The sequence below is a fragment of the Oculina patagonica genome, chromosome 13, assembly GCF_052425735.1.
Source record: "Oculina patagonica isolate OP01 chromosome 13, crgOcupat, whole genome shotgun sequence".
Lineage (NCBI taxonomy): Eukaryota > Metazoa > Cnidaria > Anthozoa > Scleractinia > Oculinidae > Oculina > Oculina patagonica.
The window spans coordinates 23,385,840-23,408,596 of record NC_135770.1 but is presented as its reverse complement, the minus strand read 5'-3'; the positions used below and the strand labels follow the sequence as shown (position 1 = coordinate 23,408,596).

The following is a 22,757-nucleotide window of genomic DNA, read 5'->3' as shown; positions in this document are numbered from 1 at the left end:
CATTGATACTCACTCCTCGCTTTTCTACATTACAACATTTACATACTTTACACATTGTATGCCGAAATGGGCAATATTAGAAGCTTCAGGCAGAAGCTATGAGAACTATACCTGTCCTTTAACATCTTTTCTTTTAAAATTCCCATTTTGAAACGTCATCGCTTCTGCACGCATTGCGTGCCGTTTATTTATTATTACAGTCAAAACAGCTCAAGCGTTCTTTTCAAGGGTGAATTAATGAATTCACTAATGGCAATGTTTTTTATTCTTTGCATCCATTTTCCATTATTGAAGTGAATATAAATGTTCAAACGACGACTCGGTTTAAAACTAAAAGTCGATTTCATAATGTCTGGCTTCATGCGAGAGACACGTTTCGACTGTATATGCGACAGACAGCTGTTTTGACTGTAAATTGCGAAACGTCACAGGCCTAACCTCTTGTTTCCCTTTTCAGGAAGTGTTTTAAAGTGATTTTTTTAATTACCCTCATCTTAAAGAAAATCTTATGTTATGTTTTTAACTAAAATAACAAACTGACAGAAAGGCCGACTCTTGTAGATAATCACATAAGTAGACAAACAAAAGATATACCACGTGGCATATAAGCCTTTCCGCGAATGTTCTTTTCTTGTTTTACTTCATCCAAGGGGTGTGTGTGTATGTGTTTGTAAAATATTGTTTACTTGATTTTAATCAAATTTAAATAAACAGTGTATTATTAAAAGTAATATACTGTGATATCAGTAGTGAGTAATGTGAGTAAATATAATAAAACCGGCTTATGTCCTTCTTCAATCATTTCAATCCCGGGAACAGTTTAGATTTTCTTTTCACAAGCAATAGGAAACTGTTTTCCACAGCTAGTGTCGTCCCAGACCCCATTAGTGACTGTCATTCTCACGCAGTCCTGGTCACCATTCTTGTTGTCTGGTTGGTTGGAAGCCCACTTGGTGTAGGTCACGTGAGTGCCGCCAGGCCAACAGAAAGTCCCTTCTGTTGTGACGTCATTTAGGCCGATCCAAACTCCACCAAATGGATCTGCAAAACGATTAATTACCAGTTGCATATATTAGAATCGGTCTAGTTATTTTAATCTTAAGTGGCAAATTGAAACGAAACAAGCCAAGCCTTTTTATATGAAGCCTATATCGAACTTCAAGTTAGGGAAGCTTTGTCGTAGGTATCAAGTAATCGTTTGAGGGTAGCCAGCGGTGTAGGAGTTTGTGGTGGGAATATGAAAATGAACAATTTTTTCTTGTAGAAAAATAAATAATAAACAGAAATGTGAACTTAACCAGTATTCGTGATAATATAATTGCTGATATTGTAAGGAATTGTAGGGTCTATTCAAGGACTTCCTGCTCCTAAACGAATACCGGAACCCCTCTTTTTTATTTAAAACAAAAAAATCTCTTAGGATATATGACCAGTAGGCAAAATTTGGACGAAAATCTATTGTCAGTTCTATTTCGGAGGAATGACCTTAAGCACTCGAAGGATTATTCATTGATGGCTCGCCCAAAATACATCTGCACTGCTGGCTAGTTTGAGAGGGTAACCTTAAAAAGAAGCTTGTTTTTGTAGAGAGATACAGAAGAATTAATAATAAACCCAAAAGGAAAAACGTTAGAGTTTTCCCTTTCAGAAACGCCATCCGTAACCTAAGCTAGTCTGAACAGAAATAGATTAACCGCGTGTGAAAGTAAAAGGAAATTTCAAGGTGATGAGTTTAAGCACGAGTGGTTGCACTTGAAAAAAAAAACATTTATATATGATAGTGTATCTATAATATCCAAAAACACAGTGAAATATTAAAGAGTGCTAGTTCCAAGCAGGAAAAATACATATTAACTCTCCTTACTGATACTGACTTATTTCGTTTAAGTATAGTCACGAGAATTAAGAGGTGCATCAGATCTGAGCGACTGACTTTTTCCTGTCTTTATTTTTATTTTATAAATGTGGATAGTCGGGCGAAGAGATTTTTTGAAGAAATTATGTTTATGCCTAATGTTCTGCTACAAGTCAATATTTCTGGACCAAATAAAAATGCCACAGACAGCAATTTTCGTTTTGAGATTTAAGGAAACACTCACTGTCGATTCGCGCCGCTTGAGAACTGCATTTACGCTATTTTGCAAACTTTCCGATGGCCTCCCAGATACTAGTTAGGCGCTCTAACCAACTGAGCTACGAGGGTCTCGTGGTGAGCTCGGCCGTTAACATAGGTTGATGTGTGACACGTGTCCTGCATTTTGCTAGGATCAGCAATGTCGAAATCGTCTGAAAGTGTATAGCTAATAATAAAGATGGTAAATTTTAGGCTCGGTGATAAATAATGAAGATGAATTGTTCAACAATGACACGAGCATAGAACAAAGAAAAATAAAAGGTATTGTACATTTGGGAATTTGGTTTCTATTTTTTTTGTTCGCGTGGTTTTTCAATGAGAAATTAAGGGAAAATATTTCTACTTACCTGCTATATCAGTCAGCTCTTCACCAGTAAGAGCTCTTCCAAGGATCATCAGATCTCTCAAATATCCCCTTAATGTTTCACCCTGGTCCCTTTTTAGTCCAATGTCATAAACGGATTTGGAATTTGTCTTTGGGTATGTGCCACTTACTACAGCACCGGTTCCAACCTTCTTGCCATCCAGAAACAAGTGAGCCTCGTTTGCATTTCTGTCCCAGACCGCCGCCACATGAAACCACATGTCAGTTGGTGAAGACCTGGGCAGAATTTGGAAAATTATTTTTAGAGTTGCACATTAGTGCTTTTTCACTTAAACGGCTCTCAAATCGAGAACGTTGGGTGCACAAAGAGAGACGTTACTATTCTCGTTGTTTTGATGCTGAATTACAACATTTACAGCTATTTCAATTAACGTTGTCGAGTCAAAGCTTAAAGCTAAAAGGCAAGACCGCATGGCGTTCCGGGTATTCACTACAAATTTTCATATAAGCTTCATTAAATATACAAATTTGTATTTCGCACGTGAAGAATTCACGAGTTTGTTTTTCCTCTCAGGAGCCCTTTCTGAAGCTTAACTTTCAATGTCGCTGAAAATTCGTCTACAATTCAGTGTGGCTAAAAGCACCCTGTTTCACATGTCTGAAGAAAGAGAAAACGTGCAAATTCGCGTTTGTCATGTTACTATATATTTTAATATTTAGAACGTGCAATTGCTCTCTTGTTCTACCCATACTGCCTTTCAGTCTTGTTTTTAAGCTTTGATCCGGACAACGTTTACTGAAAAAGCTGTATACAGATTTTCCACAACTCAATAGATTTACTAAGGTATGTAATGGTAGAAGCTAGAATGTATAAAATGATCTCTAAGGTAAATTAATGTGCCGTAACCCAGTAACCCCGGATCAGATAGCTATTGCTTTAATAACCGACCGAAGCCCTACAAGCCCGGGCGGAAGCAGGTTGTGGAGGGTAAAGGTGGCATTTCGTGGCTGGTAATTTTTCAGCAATTTCATTTACTTTTGAATTAATTCTCTACTTTACAGCCTCTAGTGTAAGTGTTGTGTGGTGCAACATTGCACTAAGTAATGGTAGAGTTTAAGTTCGAGCCTAGTGGCTGGTACATCGTCAACCCGGCACTTTATCCTATTTCTTCAATAACACGAAGCAAAGTAAACGATTAGGAGTATTTCTCGATCCCTAGTGTTTAATCCCATCCCCATTCACACAACTGGGTGAAGTGAGGCATTGTGGAACAAGGTGCCTTTGCCTAAGAATATTTAACAATTATTCTATGAGCCCGCGCTGGATACGACTCGTATCCAACAAGGGCGAATAGAATAATTGTTTTATTGAATTCTTCTCTAACTTTAAATCGACTGGAAATTTCAGTTTGATGTTAACGAAGTGATAGTATGAGGAGGCGGGAAAAATTGTGGCGTGGTGTTCACGTCTTGAGTTGAATGTACCACACGAGGAAAGCGAGTGAGAGAGTTTTCTCCCAATATTTTCATCCAATAATCTCCTCTAAAGTCGTCTATGTATCCTGGAAATTGTGACAACAGTTAAGATTCACGGGATGATCCGAAGCAAAAGCTTTTCTGGAAACTACACGTCTTGTGCAAGTAGAACGAAGCAAGTGTTTACATTGCACACCTCTGCTACTAAGCATGCTGACAATAACTCAAAGCCCATTCCAAGCCAATATTGTATTCTTTAAAAAAAATAGCCTCTTAATTAGCACATTTTTACTTCGCTTTTGTTTTTCATGATTTTCTTTTTATCACACCTTTCTTGTATATATTTTATCCATTTTGTATTCAATTTTTTATCCGTCGAAGGCTGTAGAGCGACAGCCGAAAGCTCATTGTTTTTAATTTTTAGCCAGTGAACGTTTGTTTTTATTATGTCTAATCCTGGCTGCGCTTCAATCTTAGGTTTATTGAAGTATAAAAGGACAAGACCAAGATTTACAGTGAGGACACTCGAACCATGGGTTGCTTATACCATTTGTAAGAAAAATCCGGTTGGTGCGACCGTTGCATAATGGTAAGCGATTTCCCGAATATGCCGACCAACCAGATGGGATTTCGCTTACCATTATTCTACCAGGCGTTCCATCCCGCTCACTCGATCAAGCGCCAAATTCAGTGTTGTTTTCTGTCGGTTTAGCTGAATGTTTTGAGGTAGAAAACAAACTTTTCGACGAATAAGATGGGCTGATATTGTTTACTGCCGTCAGCTGTTCCATGAGACGCGATTTAAACAGAATACAAGGTTATTTTGAGGTAACTGTTCCCACCTACGCACCGAGTGAATTTCGCAGTCCAGTGAAAATTGGCACGGCCGAGCTAGATCCTGTCCCGAGAAAAAATGTGAACACATGAACAATTCCAACGTGGAATACCAGAGGCAGGCAGCTTTTATCTCCTGTTAAAAAAAGTGCTGACATTTCTATGGTCGAGGTGAACATACACGTTCTAAATTGGTCACAGTAAAGACGCCATATTGTATAAAACACGACTAAAACCGCGCGAAAGTGCTAAAAAGGGCCTGGAAACGGAAGATTCGTTCAAATGGTAAGGAAATTCCCGATGTTCCGTTCCGATCGGAAAAAGTGGAGTACCTCTAGAGGTAGTCCACAACTTCCAAATGGAATTTCCGGAAAATTACCTTACCATTTGACTTCAAACCGAAATTTCCGGATTTTTTGGCTAAATGGTGAGCACTCATGAGCACCAAGACTTTTTTCCCGCTTTGTTGGCATCATCCAATCGCGCATTGACTTTATAACGAGGCTCGTACATTTATTGAGAGTGAAACGATTATGGCTGACAAGAGTGAAGTTTATCTGTGGCTCAAATAATTATCTTCAGGCATGAAATTAGAAAGACTTTCGCTTTAGTTCGAAAACTGGGGGTTCCGCTCACGAAGGTGAGCGGAAACGTGAAATCTGAGGATTTGGACTCGTTCTTCCCGTCACCTGATAAGCTGTTACTAGCCGAACGACGCGTATTGGAAGCCGAACTGAACAACATCAAAAAAAAGCCCTTGTGTAATGATGTCCACTCTTGTAAGCTGAAGGACAAAAGGAAACAGAACCCAGCGAAATATTTAGATCGTTCTGCCTTGGGGTAGAGACTTGATGATTCTTCAGCAAGCGCTGCGAAATTAAGTTCAATTAGAGGAAAATTGTGACTGGAGATTGCCAAGTGTTATCAAAAAGTATAAACATGGAATTCTTGACCCTCTCTGAGTGCAGTAAATGGAAAAAAACGAATGCATACAAATGGTAAAATTGTACTTTACTCATGTTATGCTGCAGTAAACTGCGTTTGATACATGTATGTTCCCTGTTGTGTTTTTATTTTTGCGTGTTTTCATTTCGGTTTCAAATAATGTGCCGGTTCAGTTACACTGTAATTAGATTTCTGGTTGTGATTGTGCTGTATACAAAAATAAAGTTTTACTCTTAGACTATTAGAACGTGACAATAAAGTTGAATCAGAACAGAATCTATTTAATAAAGTTTTGTTTGTAACATACATTCTATGTCTTATTGCGCTTGAAGAAAATTTACATTTGTGTATCGACAAGAACGAGTTTATTTATTCCCACGGATGTGATAAAAATAGCAACAGGAATTCGATGTTGTGCTCAACTCGAAACAATAGGAAATCCCAGAGCACAAAATTATTCAAAACTACGAGATCGTTTCAATATTTACTAAATTTTGCGTTTATTTTAGACAACCTTAGAAGTTTTCAATGAGCATGAAATTCAGGGATTGTGTAGTGTACTGATCAATTCCCCTGAAAATTGGAGAAATTCTCGGAGGTGAAATAATGCTTTTTTTCGAAAGTAGGCGGAAAATTGGTGGTAAACATTGAGTTCACTTGATATAATTCAATTTTTTTTAAAATCGCGAAGTCCCTTCCGGGATATCGGATTGGGACATTTTGGAATGAGGACTAAAGACTCTATTAAACATCAAAAAAGGAGCAAATTTCTTTATATGAAGTCTTGTCTTTATTTTACGCTTTTACCATCTAAAGAACCAAGTATTTTTTCCTCATGTGATTTCGGCCCGCGGCTGAAGGCAAACACCCAAGGTATACGCAGCATGAAGTATCTTGGGAAATGCGGTTACGGGCTAAATTCGATTCGAGCAAACCTGTGTGACGTCGTCACGTGATATTCATTTTGTCTCCCAAAAATAATCATATTGCAGTTCAGTCTTGTGTATCCATGTGATTAGTGGATATGTCATTGACATTAATCCCTTTAAGTATGAGGGTTTAAAGATGATAGGTATCGCTTGAAAAACTGGGTCGAGCCACCTTAATATATATGATGTCTAATTCGCTTCTGCATTTGAAGGAAATCTACGTTGTTTAGTAGCAAGAGCGAGTTTATTTGTTTTCATGTGGAAGATAAAAATATGAGTTGTCGTAGATCCCTTGCTGTCGATTGACGCCGAGTTTGCATTCACCTTTGCCAATCAGGAATAAAAAGATTCACTGGCAATAAAATCTTGAAGAAAACTTGATTCTAGCGAAAAAAATATGTACTTACCAGCGTAGTTAGCAGGCGCGTAGGCCATTTCACATTCGAATTTCGAAATATTGCCGAGACGCTGACAATAAAAAACTCACATTATATTTTCCCGCCACCGCTGAGATTGCACGGCGCTTAAAAAATAGTAATTCTTTTGTTTAAAAGAAGAGCTCTCATTGGTTAACCGTCAAAAAAAAGACCCAAAAAGTGTCAAGTGTTCATGGTTCGAGTGTCCGCACTCTAAAGGTAACAAACTTTACAGAAGTGCTGAGCCTAATGAAACTGTGTCAGTTTGCCGTTCTTTCGTAAATTATTTGCTGCTTTTCTACTTTATTTACTCGCTCTTGTTGGGCGTTTACAAGTATTATTAATTAAACTTTTCACATCAATCCTTTTGTTTTGCGTAGTTAATTTTACTATGGTATTTCTGTGGTTTTTGTAGGCACCGCTGATTATTTCTTGTTCATAAAGCTCGCCAAATTAATTTGCTGTTTTCAACCATTTTTCTGATGGAACTGTCGCTTCCCGCAGAAAAATTTACGCTGAGCGGCACTTGCCGCACTCATTTCCCAGTAAGGTCAAACATAAGTATACGAGCTGACAACCGGAATTCAGTGACCCAATCAGAATGCTAAAATGCAATATCCGAGGTTGAGAATTTAATAAAATGCAGTACTCCAGCTAGCGCTCGAATCCGGGTGGCTCGAGCTGGAGTCCAGCGCACTAAGCATTAGGCCGCTAACCTCGCCTCCCGCAGATTGACCTAAGAGTAGTCTGATAATGCCTTACCCTGCACTAAACCAAGGTTTATTTAAAGCATATATCAGTTGTGCCCATAAATAACAAAATGCTCTATGTTCATGTCAATACATAATTACACCTTTCCATTAAACACCTTTCCATTAAAATTTGCATGGATAACAAATTTGAAAGGAACCGACCAGTCGGTGTAGATAGGTGACGGAGACTTCACGGGGCTCTGTAGTTTCACCCAGGTGGCGATGGTGAAGCTTGTGTTTCCAAAGTCCACGGCTGGGGTTGTAGCGTACGCACCTGATCCGTCGAGGTACAAGGAGTTCACACCGTCTACCTCCTTATACATTGCTCCATTTTTGAGACTGTACAGATATGGAAACACAGCAGTTAGTTTAAAAAATAGAGAAATAAGTTGTGAAGTGACGGTTCCCTGTTACTGTTTTAATACTCGTGCGCTTAGAAATGTAAAAAAAAAAAACCCTGCTGTGTTACACTTTTCAAGGTGATTGCGTGACATAAAAAACTCGAGTGACAGGCAGGAAAAAATGCTTTGAAAGGATTAAAGATTAAACCAGAGCAAGCCATATGAATGTTGAAAACTGGCAAAACCTAAAAAAGGTCGGCCTTTTATATAAACCAGGGCCTAGTTGTTCAAAGGATTGGATAGCGATTTATCCGGTGGATAGCGTTATCAACCCTTTGAACAACCGGGGCCAGAGAAACTAAATGACATGCTACCCCGAGATGCTGGTAAATCAAGACGTAACTCATTTTCCTGATATACAAAATAACTTTCAGGGTAAAGGCGTCTTTAATGGCTTGTACCCCAATACATTAAAAATACAACCCCAAAAAAACAAAAAAAAACAAAACGCTTAATGGCTTGTACGTTACATGAGAGTATACAAAACCAAAATAAAAAAAGAGAGATAGAGAAAAAGAAAAACACATCAGTACAATAAATCCCAATTTAAAATCTTTGCCCTCAATGGGGTTCGAAACCATGACGAAACGGAAGATCAAATGCCACATGAAGACCAAAGATGTTTCCTTACATCACTTGGTTTTATTTCCTTCAGCAAAGTTTTAAGGGGCACTATAAGAGGCATTCCTTTGAAATGTCAAAAAGCCAACAGACGTATTCACGTCAATGGAAACCTTGAAAAAGTGGCTTATATAGCTTAAAGTTATTATACTAGTGCTCTAAAATGAGTCACACAAGCACGAGGTTTTAATTCAGAAACGCTTAAAGTAAGGTTCGTATGCTCCGACATTAAACAATTCGTTTATTATTCTTACCTCAGTGTTCAATGCGCACAAAGGTACTTAGGCCCGGGCCAAACATCAAACTTCACATGAGACGAACTAAACTGAGCGAATTGTTCGACGTTTGACTCAGTTTAGTTCGCCCGCCCGACACGTTCTATCAATCTGCTTCAGACGGATAGAACGTGCGAAGATCGACTGTGGGACAAACGTCGATCTTTTCATGAAACCAACTTTATGAATAAATTTAAATTTGCATGATAATGTATATTTAGCCTCAAAATGTATTTGTTCTTGCTGCTCTGAATTTGGTTCGACGGTTGGTTCGACGCGAGCTTTACCTGTTTGGGTCGACCAAAATTGCAATTTAGTTCGTCTCATGTCAGACGTTCGACGTTTCGCCCGGGCTTTAGTCATAGTTTTAACACCGCTTTGACCAAAAATGCAGTGAAGTCTTGTTTATAGTGCTTTTTCGATTTCCAGGTGGCATGGACTTTTTAAATTGTGAACCAGTTATTCGCACCTGACATCAGAATCAGTTCCATCCAGAATCCAACGTGTTATTGTCTGGTTTGGATCTTTGCCTTTACAGTGAACTAAAATTTTAAAAATATATAAATACATGCCACAACTCTCAGGTCATTCCCCCGAAATAGAACTTAACTTAAATTTTCAGCCAAACTTTGACTATTGGTTGATAACGAAACCTTGTATATGCCGCATAATTCCTCGAGTACTGGCAAAGTACACGTTTCCGGTGATAATTTATTTTACAAACGTAGAAGGTATTCATTTTTTCGAAGTAATTTGATCACCACTCAAAATACGAGAAACAAAAAAGGTTTTTCATCTTACTCATTTAGGTAAAAAACAACGATTTATCTCCAGACTGGATTATTACGCCATACGTTCTGCACAGTAAGGATGCACATTGCAATACTAAGGCAATGATCTTAAACAAAATTATCGTACCTTTTTCTTGCAAAATACGTGTAACTATACATATATGAACCTGTTGTGTGGTTGAGTAAATGAGAAATGAACTTGTTTTCGTCCTCGCCGTTGATGGACACAAATTCTCCACCATTTGACTGACAGAATTGCCGTGCCTCTGCCCAGGTCCTTCTCTCTGGAAACAACTTGATAAGTTTGGAACCAACTCTATACCAGCCATCAGGACGAGCTGGGTAAATAAAGGAACAAAAACGTTTTCATATTAAACCTTAAATTACAATTTTGTCTGTGTTTCTGATACAACAAGATACCTGAAAGGTCCTGAAATCGTCCTGGTGTCAAGATCAATAACTGACAAGATATGATTTATGGCTCATTAATGCCAACAATATCAGCAGAACCATAGCGAAAAGAGCTACAACGTCACAAGAGCGATTTGCTGTTTGATTTCAGTATTTAGCCAGTTGACAACGTTTGTACAGAGAATGAGGTCAACGGGCTGGTAAACACGCTGTTGTGTTTCTTCAAGAGGACATTCAAAGCTACCCGTGACTTGGTTAACCCTTTAGATCCTAACAACGCATATGTGCGTGGAAAATACCAGCAGTAATTAAAAAATCTGCAGCTTTCACATATCTGGACACATGATAGCAATGAGCCCTCGTTAGGGCAAAGTGATAATTTTCGAAGCTTTAAAAGCCAACTAACTGACTACAGCTCCAGATTTCCGTTGTATATGGTTGTTTGTTCTGCAGCAAATCCGAAAACGCCCGTTTTCTACTTCATGGGACAACAACAAAAAACGCACATCTTTGTCTCCAATTTTTTTCATGAAAAAATAATTCCGAATCCAAAAGTGTACATTTGCAGCAAACTTCAAACCTATTTCTTTCCGTTCACTAAGAAAACTTCTCATCAATCTTTCAGCAGACTGAGCAATTACCATTCGATTAGAGCAATGCTTGCAAACCTGTAATTTCCTTATTGGTGACCGAAAGGAATACCTGGGTAATACAGCCGTTTCGGCGAAATGCAAGTCCACTCACCTCTATTTCATACATTTTTTTATAAGTGTCGAGCCACCCAATCCTACCAGCAAAATACTGCACCGAACGCATTCTTTGGAAGTCAAAAGTTGTCCAAATTGCCTTGGCAGGTCTCGGAATCCATCCACATTACGGCCAGAGAGACAACTTAACTCATGAACCACCATGTTTCGATACAAATGTTTTTGGCGTTCCAATCATCGTCAAATCATCTCTCACCTCTGGTTTCTTTCAGACGTTTGCCTCTACCCAGCATTCTAGCTTAATGATGCCAGCCTGGGGGCTTCTGTAGTGGAAAATGACTCGAAAAAAACACTTATAAACGACATATTCGCCAGATTCGAGCCCGTATGCTCGCTTACCAAGAAAGCAACGGCTGAATGCTGACGTCACAATGAAAATTTGAGCCCTCAGTGTTTTGAAACAGCACACATTTTTACTTGAGCTTCTTATATGCAATCACGAAATTCGACAGATTAGCTTAAGCCCAGAAAACTGCTAAAAAATACCAGAACCTTAGGATTCTAAGGGTTAATCCGTTATTGACTGGCTATTTTTCTGTTAAACCTGAATAAGTAATCTTTTTGGGGGTTTTATTTCATCTGTTAAGATCTATGATTAGCAACCCTTTGCGATATAGTTGAGCAAGTGTATAAATATATCTTACCATCTTTATAGAGACATTCTCCCACTGAACAATGTTCAAACTCCTAAAGTTGAAAAAAAAATATTTTTTTAAAGAAACTTTATCTCTTTCTCTTTTTAACGAGCCCACAGATAATTGTAAATTATCCTGCAAAATCATTTGGAAAATCGTCTAGTGCTAGCTAGCACTTAGCTGACGAAGCCGTAGGCTGAGCTTGACGAAATCAGAATATATTTCACAAGATTTAGTAGAAACTTTGATTTATTAGATAATGGTGAAATTTCGGTTATGTACCGATGACAGATAGCAAAGACTTTCTGATCACAGTATCGCCGTCCTGAAAATTTGCTGAATATTTAACAATTATTCACCGAAGTGGAGGTGAATAGTGGTGGATATTTACCGAGCCGCGAAGCGGTGAGTTAAATGTCTACCACATTCATCGACACTGAGGTGAATAATTGTTTTAGTATATACCACACAAGTTGAATAACTTGCGGACCAAAACATCACTTTCGGTAAACAAAGCGACGTGCGAAGGCAGTTTGTTTCTCTTAAGCTGCTCGGAGGTGAATATTACTTTGCTAACCAGCTCCGAGTAAACCAATCAGCGCGCGCGAAAAGCACTATTCTTTTGTGTGGTATAAACTAAAAATTATTATGGATATCATGAAATGTGTAAAGGGTTGTCGCATGGCTAAAAGATGTTTAGTTACGTCGAAAATCACATTCGAGACCAGAAATTCAGAAAAAAAAAGAGTGACTAAAACGAAATCCCCCAGAAAGATTTACCTCCATCTCGTAATAGTGACTTCCTGCGATTGGTATCAAATCTTGCGGGTCGGCGGTTTTGCTAGAATTGTTTAGCTCACACGTGAAACGTCCTGTTGGTTGCTTTTGCACGTTTACAGAGAAACACAGCGGCGTGTCCACGCATTCCCAGTGACATACTGTCGTGGCAGCGGCAGTCACGGTAGTTATCACGTGATTCTTAAGTGCCACGCCTTCTTCTTTAACAAACTTGGCCCTCCTGCATCCAGCAACGAAAGGCAGCCAGAATAACACTATCCACCTCATTCTGCAATAAAAAAAAATTACACAATTATTAATACGCTGAACATACAGTGGTGTTTTGCTAGATAAACGATGTCTGCAGACAAAAAAAACAACAACAATAACAACAACAACAAAACCTTTATTAAAGCGTCTGGGGTTAGATCGTGCAATTTGAGTGGTGCCACTATATCTTTCCATTTTGTACGATTTGTACTTGAAATTAAATTCAACCGCACAATTTTAGGCATGTTAGCTCTAGGCTCTGGACAGCGATGGAAGTATCTCTCGCCCCTATTCTACGATAACCAAGGATTAAGGATAGCACAGTAGTGCTTAATCCACTGACATTTTAAATGAATTTATTATCCATCTCCTCTAAGTGGAATACAAATGAGAGGCTAAACGATTACACATATTTATCCACAAGACCATTAAACAGGTTTCTCCGAATTCTGACCGAGCAAAAGACTGAAAACCCGCGAAAAGACATGATTGCGGGAAAAGAACGCGTTGGATAGAAACATTCTCTTATCATGAACGTTTTACTGTGAGCTGTCGCTTCAAATTGTTGTTTGTCATTTGTACTTTTATACGAGCTATGGACGCGGCAAAATTCTTCAAGACTTATAATGACATGTTATATAATTTAAATTTTATTTCATTTTATTTTATATGATTAAGAATAAAGTTAAAACTTTTGTCTTGCCGTGATCTGCTCATTCCTTCCTAGAAACTGGATTTCGGCCCTTCTTATGTCACTGTTACACTAGACAATTTTGCGCAACTTGCCTGGCAAGTTTATTGCGTCAAAACGTATTTTTTAGCGCTTCACGGCAACTCTGAAAAGTAACGTTTTCTGCAACTGCCTGCTTGCAAAAGCGACCAATTGCTAGATAACTTCCACGAAACATACCGAGCGGTGTATTTTTCTATGCAATTTGCTGTGCAACGATCAATTTGCTCAGATGGTCAGCTGCAAAGTAGTTTTCTGAGCGTGACATGACGTGGCTATAAATTGTTCAACCATTTTCTAGATATAGCAGGCATGAACGTTATGCAGCCAGTCTAAGTGTAATAAAATTTGTTCATGATCAGTGCCGTAACCAGCAATAGACAAGACGAGGCACTTGCGAAAATTAAAAAAAGAAAACGTTTATTTGGGGAAATAATTCACAGTTGAACAAGATTGACTTTTCAGAAGAAATACCTTGTAAAATACTGAAAATAGTGTTTTGGCATCTAGATTTCAAAATTTGCGGCTCGCGCCATCTGCGATCGCCGATTTTGCCTCCGCGTCTATGCCAAAATTCTGGTTACAGCTCTTGATCTGATGATATGTTTTAGTTCATTCCCCCAGCAAAAATCTCTCTTTGGGAAGATTGTTTACACCACTCTGGCAATTAGTAAAAAAAAAAAAAAAAAAACGAATAACACATGTAGAAGATAGCAAACTTTGGCACGGCTTATGGCATATGCATGTGTATGGATGTTTTTTGGAAGACGCTGTTGATTTTGTCGATACTGTGTTTCTCAAATAATTTATTCAAGACTCTTCTGATCTACGAACAGCAACAATGAAAAGGGTGAGAAACAGTTGTCTCCTTCAGCCGTTTTAATCCTTTTCTTCAGGGTGGGTAACAGTTTACGTGTTACCTGAGTGTAATGCGCAAATGCAGGACTTCAGGCCTAACAGTTCTTAACAGCACCGCAAACAATAATTGTTTTTTTTTTTTTTTCATAATTCGGCTTGTTATTTGTTGCTGTAGGATTTTAATTTAACACTTACACATTTTTCAGTAACCCGCAGTTCTGGCTTCGTTTAATTATTGGTTGAAGTTGTGTAATTTGGATGGTAAATAGCTAAGAATATAAACAAGTAATAAAAAAGAGGAGCTGACAGGGTACATGTTTTTTTTTTTGTCAAAAGGCTTTCTTTTCAATACTCAGATTCGATTGTGTGTCAATGTTACGCTTGCCAATAATTTGAAATTTTCTCATTTCGGCAGTCACTCCGTACCATGAAAACATAATCTGAAACATCTTAAATGAAAACCATGCAAGGATGCGGCAGGACTACGTGTAATAAAATGCATTCAAGATATGCTATAGTTCATTCCTTCAGCAAACAATTAAATAAAACGCTTGTTTTAACATTTCTCTTTGCGAACATTATTTACACCTCTGTGACGATTGGAAAAAAAAATATCACGTACCTTTTCTCTTTGGCGCTGCTTATCGCATGTGTATGAATGCTTCTTGGAAAAGGCTGAGTTTCAATTGATCTAAGTATAAGTCAGGACTTTGAAATTTGTCGATACAGTTTTTCTCAGATAAGCTTTCCAAGATTCCTCTACAGACTTTCTGTTCACGAGTTTGACACAGCATCAATGGAAAGTGTGAGAAGCAACTGTCTCCTTAAGCCGTTTTAATCCCTTTCTTCGGGGTGGCTAACAGGTTACATATCACCTGTCTACAATGTAGACAAACCAACGTTAAAATTCACAACAACGCCACAAAAAAACAATTGTTTTCCTCCGGCATTAACTGCAATATTTGACATGTGATTTGTAACCTGTAGGATTAAGGATTGACACTTGCAAGAATTTTTCCGTAGCTCGCAATTCAGTCTTTTTAACCATTGGTTGAAGTTCTGCAATTTGCGTCCTAAAAAAAACTCGATAAGTTAGTAATCGATTAAATGATTTGGCAGGGCATACTTTTTCCTTGTTTAAAATCCTTACGTTTCACCATTTATTCGATGGTGTATTAATACAAAATTTGACCACCAAATTTTTTTTTTTTTTTTCCTTATTTCAGCATTCACTCTACGTAACCCAGCACCATAGAAAAACTCGCTTCGGGCGTTTCGCCCACATACCATTGTTAAGAAATGTCTTATTGTAAAATTGTTAGCTATATGGATTGTTATTAGATAGAGATAACATTAGTTTTAATAAACATAATGTACAATCCTTGAAGCACTTTCAAAGTGTGGTAAATGCGGTTACCAGGCTCTATTGTGTAAACAAACGTGTCAGTTTCCAAATCGTGTAAAGGCTGTTTTTTAGTATTACTTTCCTGACGTCCTTTTTTTTCGATCGTGCAAAAAGGGTAAACAGATATAGCCTTAGAGCTTGTGATAAACAATTTGTATACGTTATAGGACTACATACAGTCCAATTTGGAAATAATTGCTCTCTGTACCAGATATCGCACTTTTCAACGCAAGAACCGGTTTCCTTGGTTACAATAAAAAAGGCGTTTCTCGTGGGTCACAAAGACTAGTTTGACTGAAACCAGAAATTGTGCATGAAAAGACTTTGGTACCCAGATCTAACTTAAAAATATGTAGATGTAGTTTGGGACACAAAATGTTCATAAAGGGCAATCAAAATCCAATGCATACTAACGAACAGATAATTTGTTTCAAAGAATTTATTTTACTTGATTTTGTTTAATTCCAAGCATTTCTAGTAGCTCGCATATCAGAACATTACCAGATCGTTTCTTGACAAGCCGGACATCTGGCAGACACCTAAGGTAAATATACGCCTGTACATCAACAGCATGGGCTTGTTTGGCATCTTTATATTCTTTTTAATTTACATATCCGTGTTTCTTCTGTTACATTATATTGACATAATGAGTACAAGTTCATAAATATAAACTTTACTTTATAGCTAACAGCAGACGATATTGTTATTTACACTTAGACTCTGAAAATATAATATATCTTTTCTTAATGTTAAAACAAGCAGAATACAACTCCCTTCTGAGTTCAGACGGTCAGACAAATGTTCTTTTTTTTTTCGTCATGTAGATTAATTCTATTTTCTCCAATATGAAGTGCCGCGAATTACTTCAAATTAATTTCTTTAACTTGATGCTAATCGACAACAGCTTGCATTCTGCATGTTCAGTTTGACAGATGTGCTGCATACTTTCATAACATGGATAGCATTGCAGTTACAGATCGATTCCTTGCTTGGTTCATGCTCGAATGCTCGGTCTCGCTAATTAGCATGCTGCTTATACAGGTATACATCTAATTAAGTTTTGTTTACTCTGTACTTTGTTTCTCCATTTGTGCTTTTAAAATTAACATAAATAATAATCAGAGAATGTCAACTAATTACCAGTAACAGAAGATAGGTTTCCAAATGATGCAAATTACAACTGTGACTTTAGGCAGTGTAATGTTGCATGCGTGTGTAAGGAAATAAATTAAAAAAAAAATTGTAATGAAGTGAAAAGTGCCAAAATGCACTGTAATGTAGTGTTATCATGGGATCATGTAAGTAATTTCATGTTTGGGTTAAATACAACTATATAAGATAAATATAAAATTACCTGTTCCTGGCTAATATCCCAGAACAGGCTAACGTTCATCAAAATATCTCTCCTTGAAGACCAGTCATATCCACCGTAATTTTGACAAACATGGTATCATTCCGAATAAATCCACCATGCCTCAGTTCCGTGTGAGAGATAAATGTCGGACAGCCAGATGCTATGTTCATGTCTGATGTAGGTCTTTTGAAACTTGAGCTGTGAGGTTCAGGACGAAATGCATCATACGTGTCTCTGATCCTGTCTTGATCAATGAGTCTGAAATGAACCTTTTGGATGAATGGCCAGGGCAATAAGGCATCGTATTCACCTCTCATGATTACAAAGAACATTGACATGTGTGTTCCTTTGCCAATACCATCCCCATTTGGGTAGAGCCGGGCACATACTTTGTATCCAAAGCGTCCAACGTAGAACGGTGGACTATAAATCGATGGCGTCCTGCCAGATACGGCCTCTTGAAATCGTCGGCTGTAATGGTCGATTTTCCAGATGTAGTTTCCATTATATGAGGTAGCCTCCAACATCTGAATCTGCATATCTTGATCGGAGAGTTGAATTTCATGCAATGCCAGTTGATGCTCAGTTCTGTCCAATCGACGCTCGCACTCACGAAAGGAGACAGTGTTGGGTCCAATATCACGACCTGTTGGTACCGCGGAGGACAACTTCAGATGAGCCAGTTCACTTTGTAGGTTGTTTACTTTCCCTTCATGTCCTCTTAACGTGTTCATAATTTCCTCCACCTGAGAAGAGATTATGTCTGCGTTTGCACCAACTGGCCTCGAGGCTTCCAAATCACGAAGAAGATTTTCAATTTCCTTCTTTTGCTCCGTCACTGACTTTTCTACGATGGATATTTTTGTTTGCTGTGTTTGTATGTTCTGTCTGGCAGCCGCTAATTCTTCAGTTTGATTTTGAAGTTGTTGTTCCAAAGCACTCTTCTCCTCCTCAAGACGAGCGACTTTCTCTTCCATCTCCTCGTTGTTCTCCTTGTACTGATGACTTGAGTGGTTCATCATATCCAGATGAAACTTAATACTGCTTTTGATATGCTGATCAAGATGTTCTGCAGTTCCCTGTTAAAAGGTTATCAGAATTGTAATAATTAATAACTGGTGTAAACGCTTCCCGCCATGGGGCTCATCCGAAAGCAATGAGTACTTTGAACAATTTAGCAAACCACTGCCAGATTTAAATTTAACTGACTTTCTTTTATTGCACTCCTGAAGGTTAATTAAGAAATTTTGGTTTCTTTCTTCTGCATAGTTTAGAATAGTCACTTTGTTTTTGAGACAGTTATTGCAAAGGTCCCGTTTCCAGTCTTATGAACATATAATTTAATATTTATTTGTCCTCTATATATTTGACTTTAAGAATTACAGTACTATTCTTCCCAATAAACCGTGGCACCCAGTTTTTTTTTTTACTGACCCTCTTCACAGCGATTGCATAATGCATCTCGCGGTACATTTACAAGTAACACATGATCACCTTTTTTTTGCATCACGTGTGTTGGTTCGAAGGGTAACAAGTGGAAATATATATTTTTAATTTCCAACCTAAAGTTGTCGATTGTAAATTAGATGTGTCATAATTTCGTAGGATTTTTTAGCATGATGCGAACGGGTGAGATGCTAGTCAGTAGAGGTTAAACCTAGCATTTATAAAATTGCAGTTTTTACCTGGAATTTACTGGTACCTATTTCTTCCACTGTGAGTGGAAAATGCTTTGTCCTAAAACACAACACGGGAGAGACAGCCAGAGCAGGGCCGTCGTGTAACTCGTAAATAACTTATCAAAGGAGGCTAGCTAACTAACAAAATAGAACAGAACATCAGCACTCACTTTAAAATCACAACCATGAACACTGAAAGGACACAAATGTTCTGCCTTGGGGCAATGCGTTGTCAGGTGCTCCGCCATCATATCACGTGGTATATCTTCTTTGCCACAGTTTTGGATGCAAGCGATGGTAAACTGGAGACAGACTTCCAAATGATCCTAATACAAAACAATATATTTTTATAAGGGCAATCAGCGCAACATGGATTAATCATAGCCATCATAGACAGCCATTAAATCATGATTAAGTGAGACTCGCTCTATTGAACACTTACTTTCAGAAACACTTTCAAAGCATAACCCTTCAAAAAATACAAACTGTTGTCATTAAACATGTGAAATAACTAGATCAAATAGGTTATACCACATCCACACACTTGACGTAAACCCCACTCATAAAGAACATTTGCAAAAAAACATATATATCATGTCTGTAAAAATCATTATTTCTTTTACTTTTTCATTGAATCCGAATCTTTTGAATATTGTGCGCATTTGTGATGCTAGCAGTACTTATTTTTTTCTCTTGGCTCAAAGAGGCATGTGCTAAGATTTGCAGGTAAGTGGTAATTCTTACTAAGCACAGTGTTCCAAAAAACACTCCGGCTTCTGTATGATTTACCCACTTGAAGTTTTGAGTGCCTATCCCCCTTGAACAGAGGTTTGTCTATCGCAGGTTATCCTCCGACATTTTCATCGGTTTACCCAACAGTTCGTTGGTGCCTATTTATTTTGTACTACTTCCAGGAGAAAGGCACTCATCGTGTTGAGATCTGTTGAACCAAGAGGATAAAATTCTTCTTCCGCAGAGACCTCCGGGTTGGGAGGTACTCCCGCCTATAATGGTACACGAAGGGTGAGGCTTTAGACCTCGAAACAAAGCCTCACCGTGTAGATTTTTCGGTTCCAGCACGCCCACCCCCTCCAACCACTCCGCAGCAACCACCACCACCGGATCAAAGAGTGACTGAATTTTGATTATCACCTGTACTGGTAATTTTCTACCACTTAGATAAGACGCAAACATAAAACATAAATTATAAATGATTTCTATACCTTCATGTTACTTTGACGAACTTCCCCTCCACAGTATGTACATCTCACAGCCCTGTTTATACAATCATTTTCTCTGTGTCGTGTGAGATGTTTTCTTTCCATAGTTTCACCACACGCTGGACACTGTACGTCACCATACTGACAAGTTTCCTCGTGTTCCTGGTGGAATAAATTGAGTTTTCACTGACCTTGTTCCGGATTAGTCAATGCAGGTTGGTGCTTTGTTATCTATCATACATTAATTTGCCCTGGACTGGGAATACTATAACCGGATACCTTTTGTTTTTAGTTCATCGACCGTATTTAATCGTGATCACCATGGGAATTGCTCGATATTTTCACTTCTGGTGAGTCTACTTTAGGTGGCGTGACTCGATAGTCAAGCTATCAAACACACCAATTTATGCAAAATCCATCGGCAGTTAGCCTGCCAGTGTTCGGTAAGTAGGGAACAGTGTTTTGATCTTCTATTCGTTATTCTTGGCGCCGTTTCCCACAAACCGAACGCCTGGACTGTCTGGAACAACAGGCAGCTACCGACAGTGCAATTATCAAAAAAAAAGATCGCCACCATGATTAAATACAGCTGATGAACACACAAAACGAATAAGCAAACACACAATCATGAAGCATTTTTTATACATCAACATTTTGCATTTGTAGCTCTTTTAGTTTAATCGTTTTCCTGACTATTTCGTAACAAAATTCACCACTGTATAAATACTAGTTATGCAACGCTTTCGAGTGGTATACTATGGAATATCCCACGAGTCACTTGTATTTTCTCGGTATACACACGAGCCTTTAGGCGAGTGTGTATGCAAAGAAAATACAAGTGACAAGTGGGATATTCCATAGTATACCACGAGAAAGTGTTGTGTAACTATTTTATACCATGCCATAGAAAATACGCTCAATTTGTCGAGAATACAGTGGCAGCGCAGTATGGGAAGGTTGGGTTGAATACCGTCGAATATACAACGGCTTTCCTGTATTCTGATTGGCTGTATTTTCTATGGCATGGTATAAACAGCTGTACGCGATTGACATTGCGTGACTAATTCGGTGCGCCTGTGTCCGTTGTGTTCGAATCAGCTCCTTCTGGTCTGCGAATTCTCAATCGGTTCCGCCGATAAAAGATAAAAGCCGGTTGTGTTTTCACCATTTTCATCACAAGAAACATGTTTAAGATCACAGACTAATGTCTCCTATGAGCTTTATATTCATACATTTATTGTATAAATGGGCGCAGCCAGAAAAAATCTCAAGCATGGCCGCGAATGTTCAGCAGCGAGCAGAACACTTCTGCCGCTGTTCTGACTGTGTTCTCACTAGTTAATAATAATAGTTCTTGGGAACGAGGTATAGATTTTTCTTTAAGTGTAGATCGACGTTAAGTGATTTGAAGTGGAATATTATGGCCGGAAGTAGATCAGTTTAAAATAAAATAATAAAATATCACGGTTGATTGCGCTGAATACCTGCAAGTGTCTGAATACTCCCTTCCAATCGCAACTTCTCTCCTTGTATCGACAGAAACACTGAAGGTCGAGTACTTCTCTCTCACAGCACTTATCTCGGAAAGATTCGCCTCGTGAAATCGGTTTTCCATCGATTGGACATTTGGGACTTCCCGAGCTTCAGAACGGAAGTAAACAAATGCTTAAATTATTACCGGGTTGACGTTTGACATTACTGATGCTTGCACGTTCGCTCGATCAGACCGGCGGTCGGATGAAATTGAAATGTTTATCAAAATAATAATAGAGGTCAGAAGACTTACCTTAATAGACGTTCGAGACAGCTTTTACGGAATCGATGTCCACATGATGTTTGCCAGGGTTCAATGAAAACGTTTTTGCAGATTGGACATTCAAGTCGTTCGTCTAGTCTGTCGACGAAGTTTACCTGAGAAGTAGACTCGACTGCGGCAACCATAGTTTAATGCAGAAGTGTTGTAGATTAGACTCTGGTAGTGTTGCTTCGATTCAAGACGTCTATCCATCTCGAAATCCTACCAAAAGCGCTCTTATATCATGTGCGTTCCCCTGTGTAAACTCGTGGGAGTCACAATACGTGTGGGCGCGCGTGATCACTGCAGAAGGTTCCAGCGAATCAGCAAGGTCTCAGTCATATAAAGTTGCAATGACCTTGAAAATTCGTAATTCGACATAGCTGTCGTCATCGATCAAGCAAGCCACTTTAATTCCGATACATTTAACTACAAAAACCGGACAAAGGCAACGAAATAAAGAGTTATTAAACTCTCACAACAAGAAAATCCTTTTCGCTAGTCAAATATCTTCAGTGCAGTCTTGACCGATTATGGAAATTCGTCTTTAAATAACACCGACCTCATTAGTTATTTTGGCCGGGGGTTTTCCCTTTTCACAATTATAGAGGTAAGTAAATATTGATATGTTCCCAGGTTACAACTCACACAGAATATTCGTAATTTCTCGATTTAGCTCTTCTTTTAAGGCTAGTTATGGCTGGACTTGGGACTTAGACACAAGCAAAAGCGCATAAAGAGCAGAAGTAGCATGCACACACTCATTATTCTTATGCTGTGCTCACAAGGAATAAGCAAAGGCACAAGCGCAAGGGCAAGCTTAGCAGCACAAATTTGTTGGTTCTTCAGTTGTTCTAAATGTCTTGTTTATGCTTATTCCTAGTAAGACAATAAAGAAATAATCTGTTCGTTTTTCTTATGCGCCTTTGTTGATGTCTGTGCTTATATGCTTATACG

At 38.4% G+C, this 22,757-nt stretch overlaps 3 protein-coding genes across 4 annotated transcripts; all 3 read right to left on the bottom strand.

The window, feature by feature from the left end:
• Nucleotides 1-461: 461 nt before the first annotated feature.
• Nucleotides 462-7,839, bottom strand: LOC144636537 (C-type lectin 16-like). Its single transcript, XM_078495769.1, has 3 exons — nucleotides 7,822-7,839; nucleotides 2,482-2,735; nucleotides 462-1,041 (listed from the first exon to the last, which is right to left on the bottom strand). The coding sequence occupies exons 2-3, from the start codon at nucleotides 2,717-2,719 to the stop codon at nucleotides 821-823; spliced, it is 459 nt and encodes a 152-aa protein (XP_078351895.1). The 5' UTR covers nucleotides 2,720-2,735; nucleotides 7,822-7,839; the 3' UTR covers nucleotides 462-820.
• LOC144636488 (uncharacterized) lies at nucleotides 6,837-17,214 on the bottom strand. Its single transcript, XM_078495708.1, has 6 exons — nucleotides 17,107-17,214; nucleotides 12,493-12,778; nucleotides 11,722-11,764; nucleotides 10,067-10,237; nucleotides 9,578-9,650; nucleotides 6,837-8,150 (listed from the first exon to the last, which is right to left on the bottom strand). The coding sequence occupies exons 2-6, from the start codon at nucleotides 12,775-12,777 to the stop codon at nucleotides 7,907-7,909; spliced, it is 816 nt and encodes a 271-aa protein (XP_078351834.1). The 5' UTR covers nucleotide 12,778; nucleotides 17,107-17,214; the 3' UTR covers nucleotides 6,837-7,906.
• LOC144636297 (TNF receptor-associated factor 3-like) lies at nucleotides 16,206-22,090 on the bottom strand. Of its 2 annotated transcripts, XM_078495470.1 has the most exons (6): nucleotides 21,792-22,090; nucleotides 21,490-21,646; nucleotides 20,009-20,167; nucleotides 19,228-19,254; nucleotides 18,956-19,111; nucleotides 16,206-18,185 (listed from the first exon to the last, which is right to left on the bottom strand). In XM_078495470.1, the coding sequence occupies exons 1-6, from the start codon at nucleotides 21,944-21,946 to the stop codon at nucleotides 17,145-17,147; spliced, it is 1,695 nt and encodes a 564-aa protein (XP_078351596.1). In that variant the 5' UTR covers nucleotides 21,947-22,090; the 3' UTR covers nucleotides 16,206-17,144. The 2 variants fall into 2 exon arrangements, with proteins under 2 accessions (XP_078351596.1, XP_078351597.1); XM_078495471.1 differs by lacking the exon at nucleotides 19,228-19,254 and having other exon boundaries at nucleotides 16,207-18,185; nucleotides 21,792-22,088.
• Between the last annotated feature and the right edge of the window lie 667 nt (nucleotides 22,091-22,757).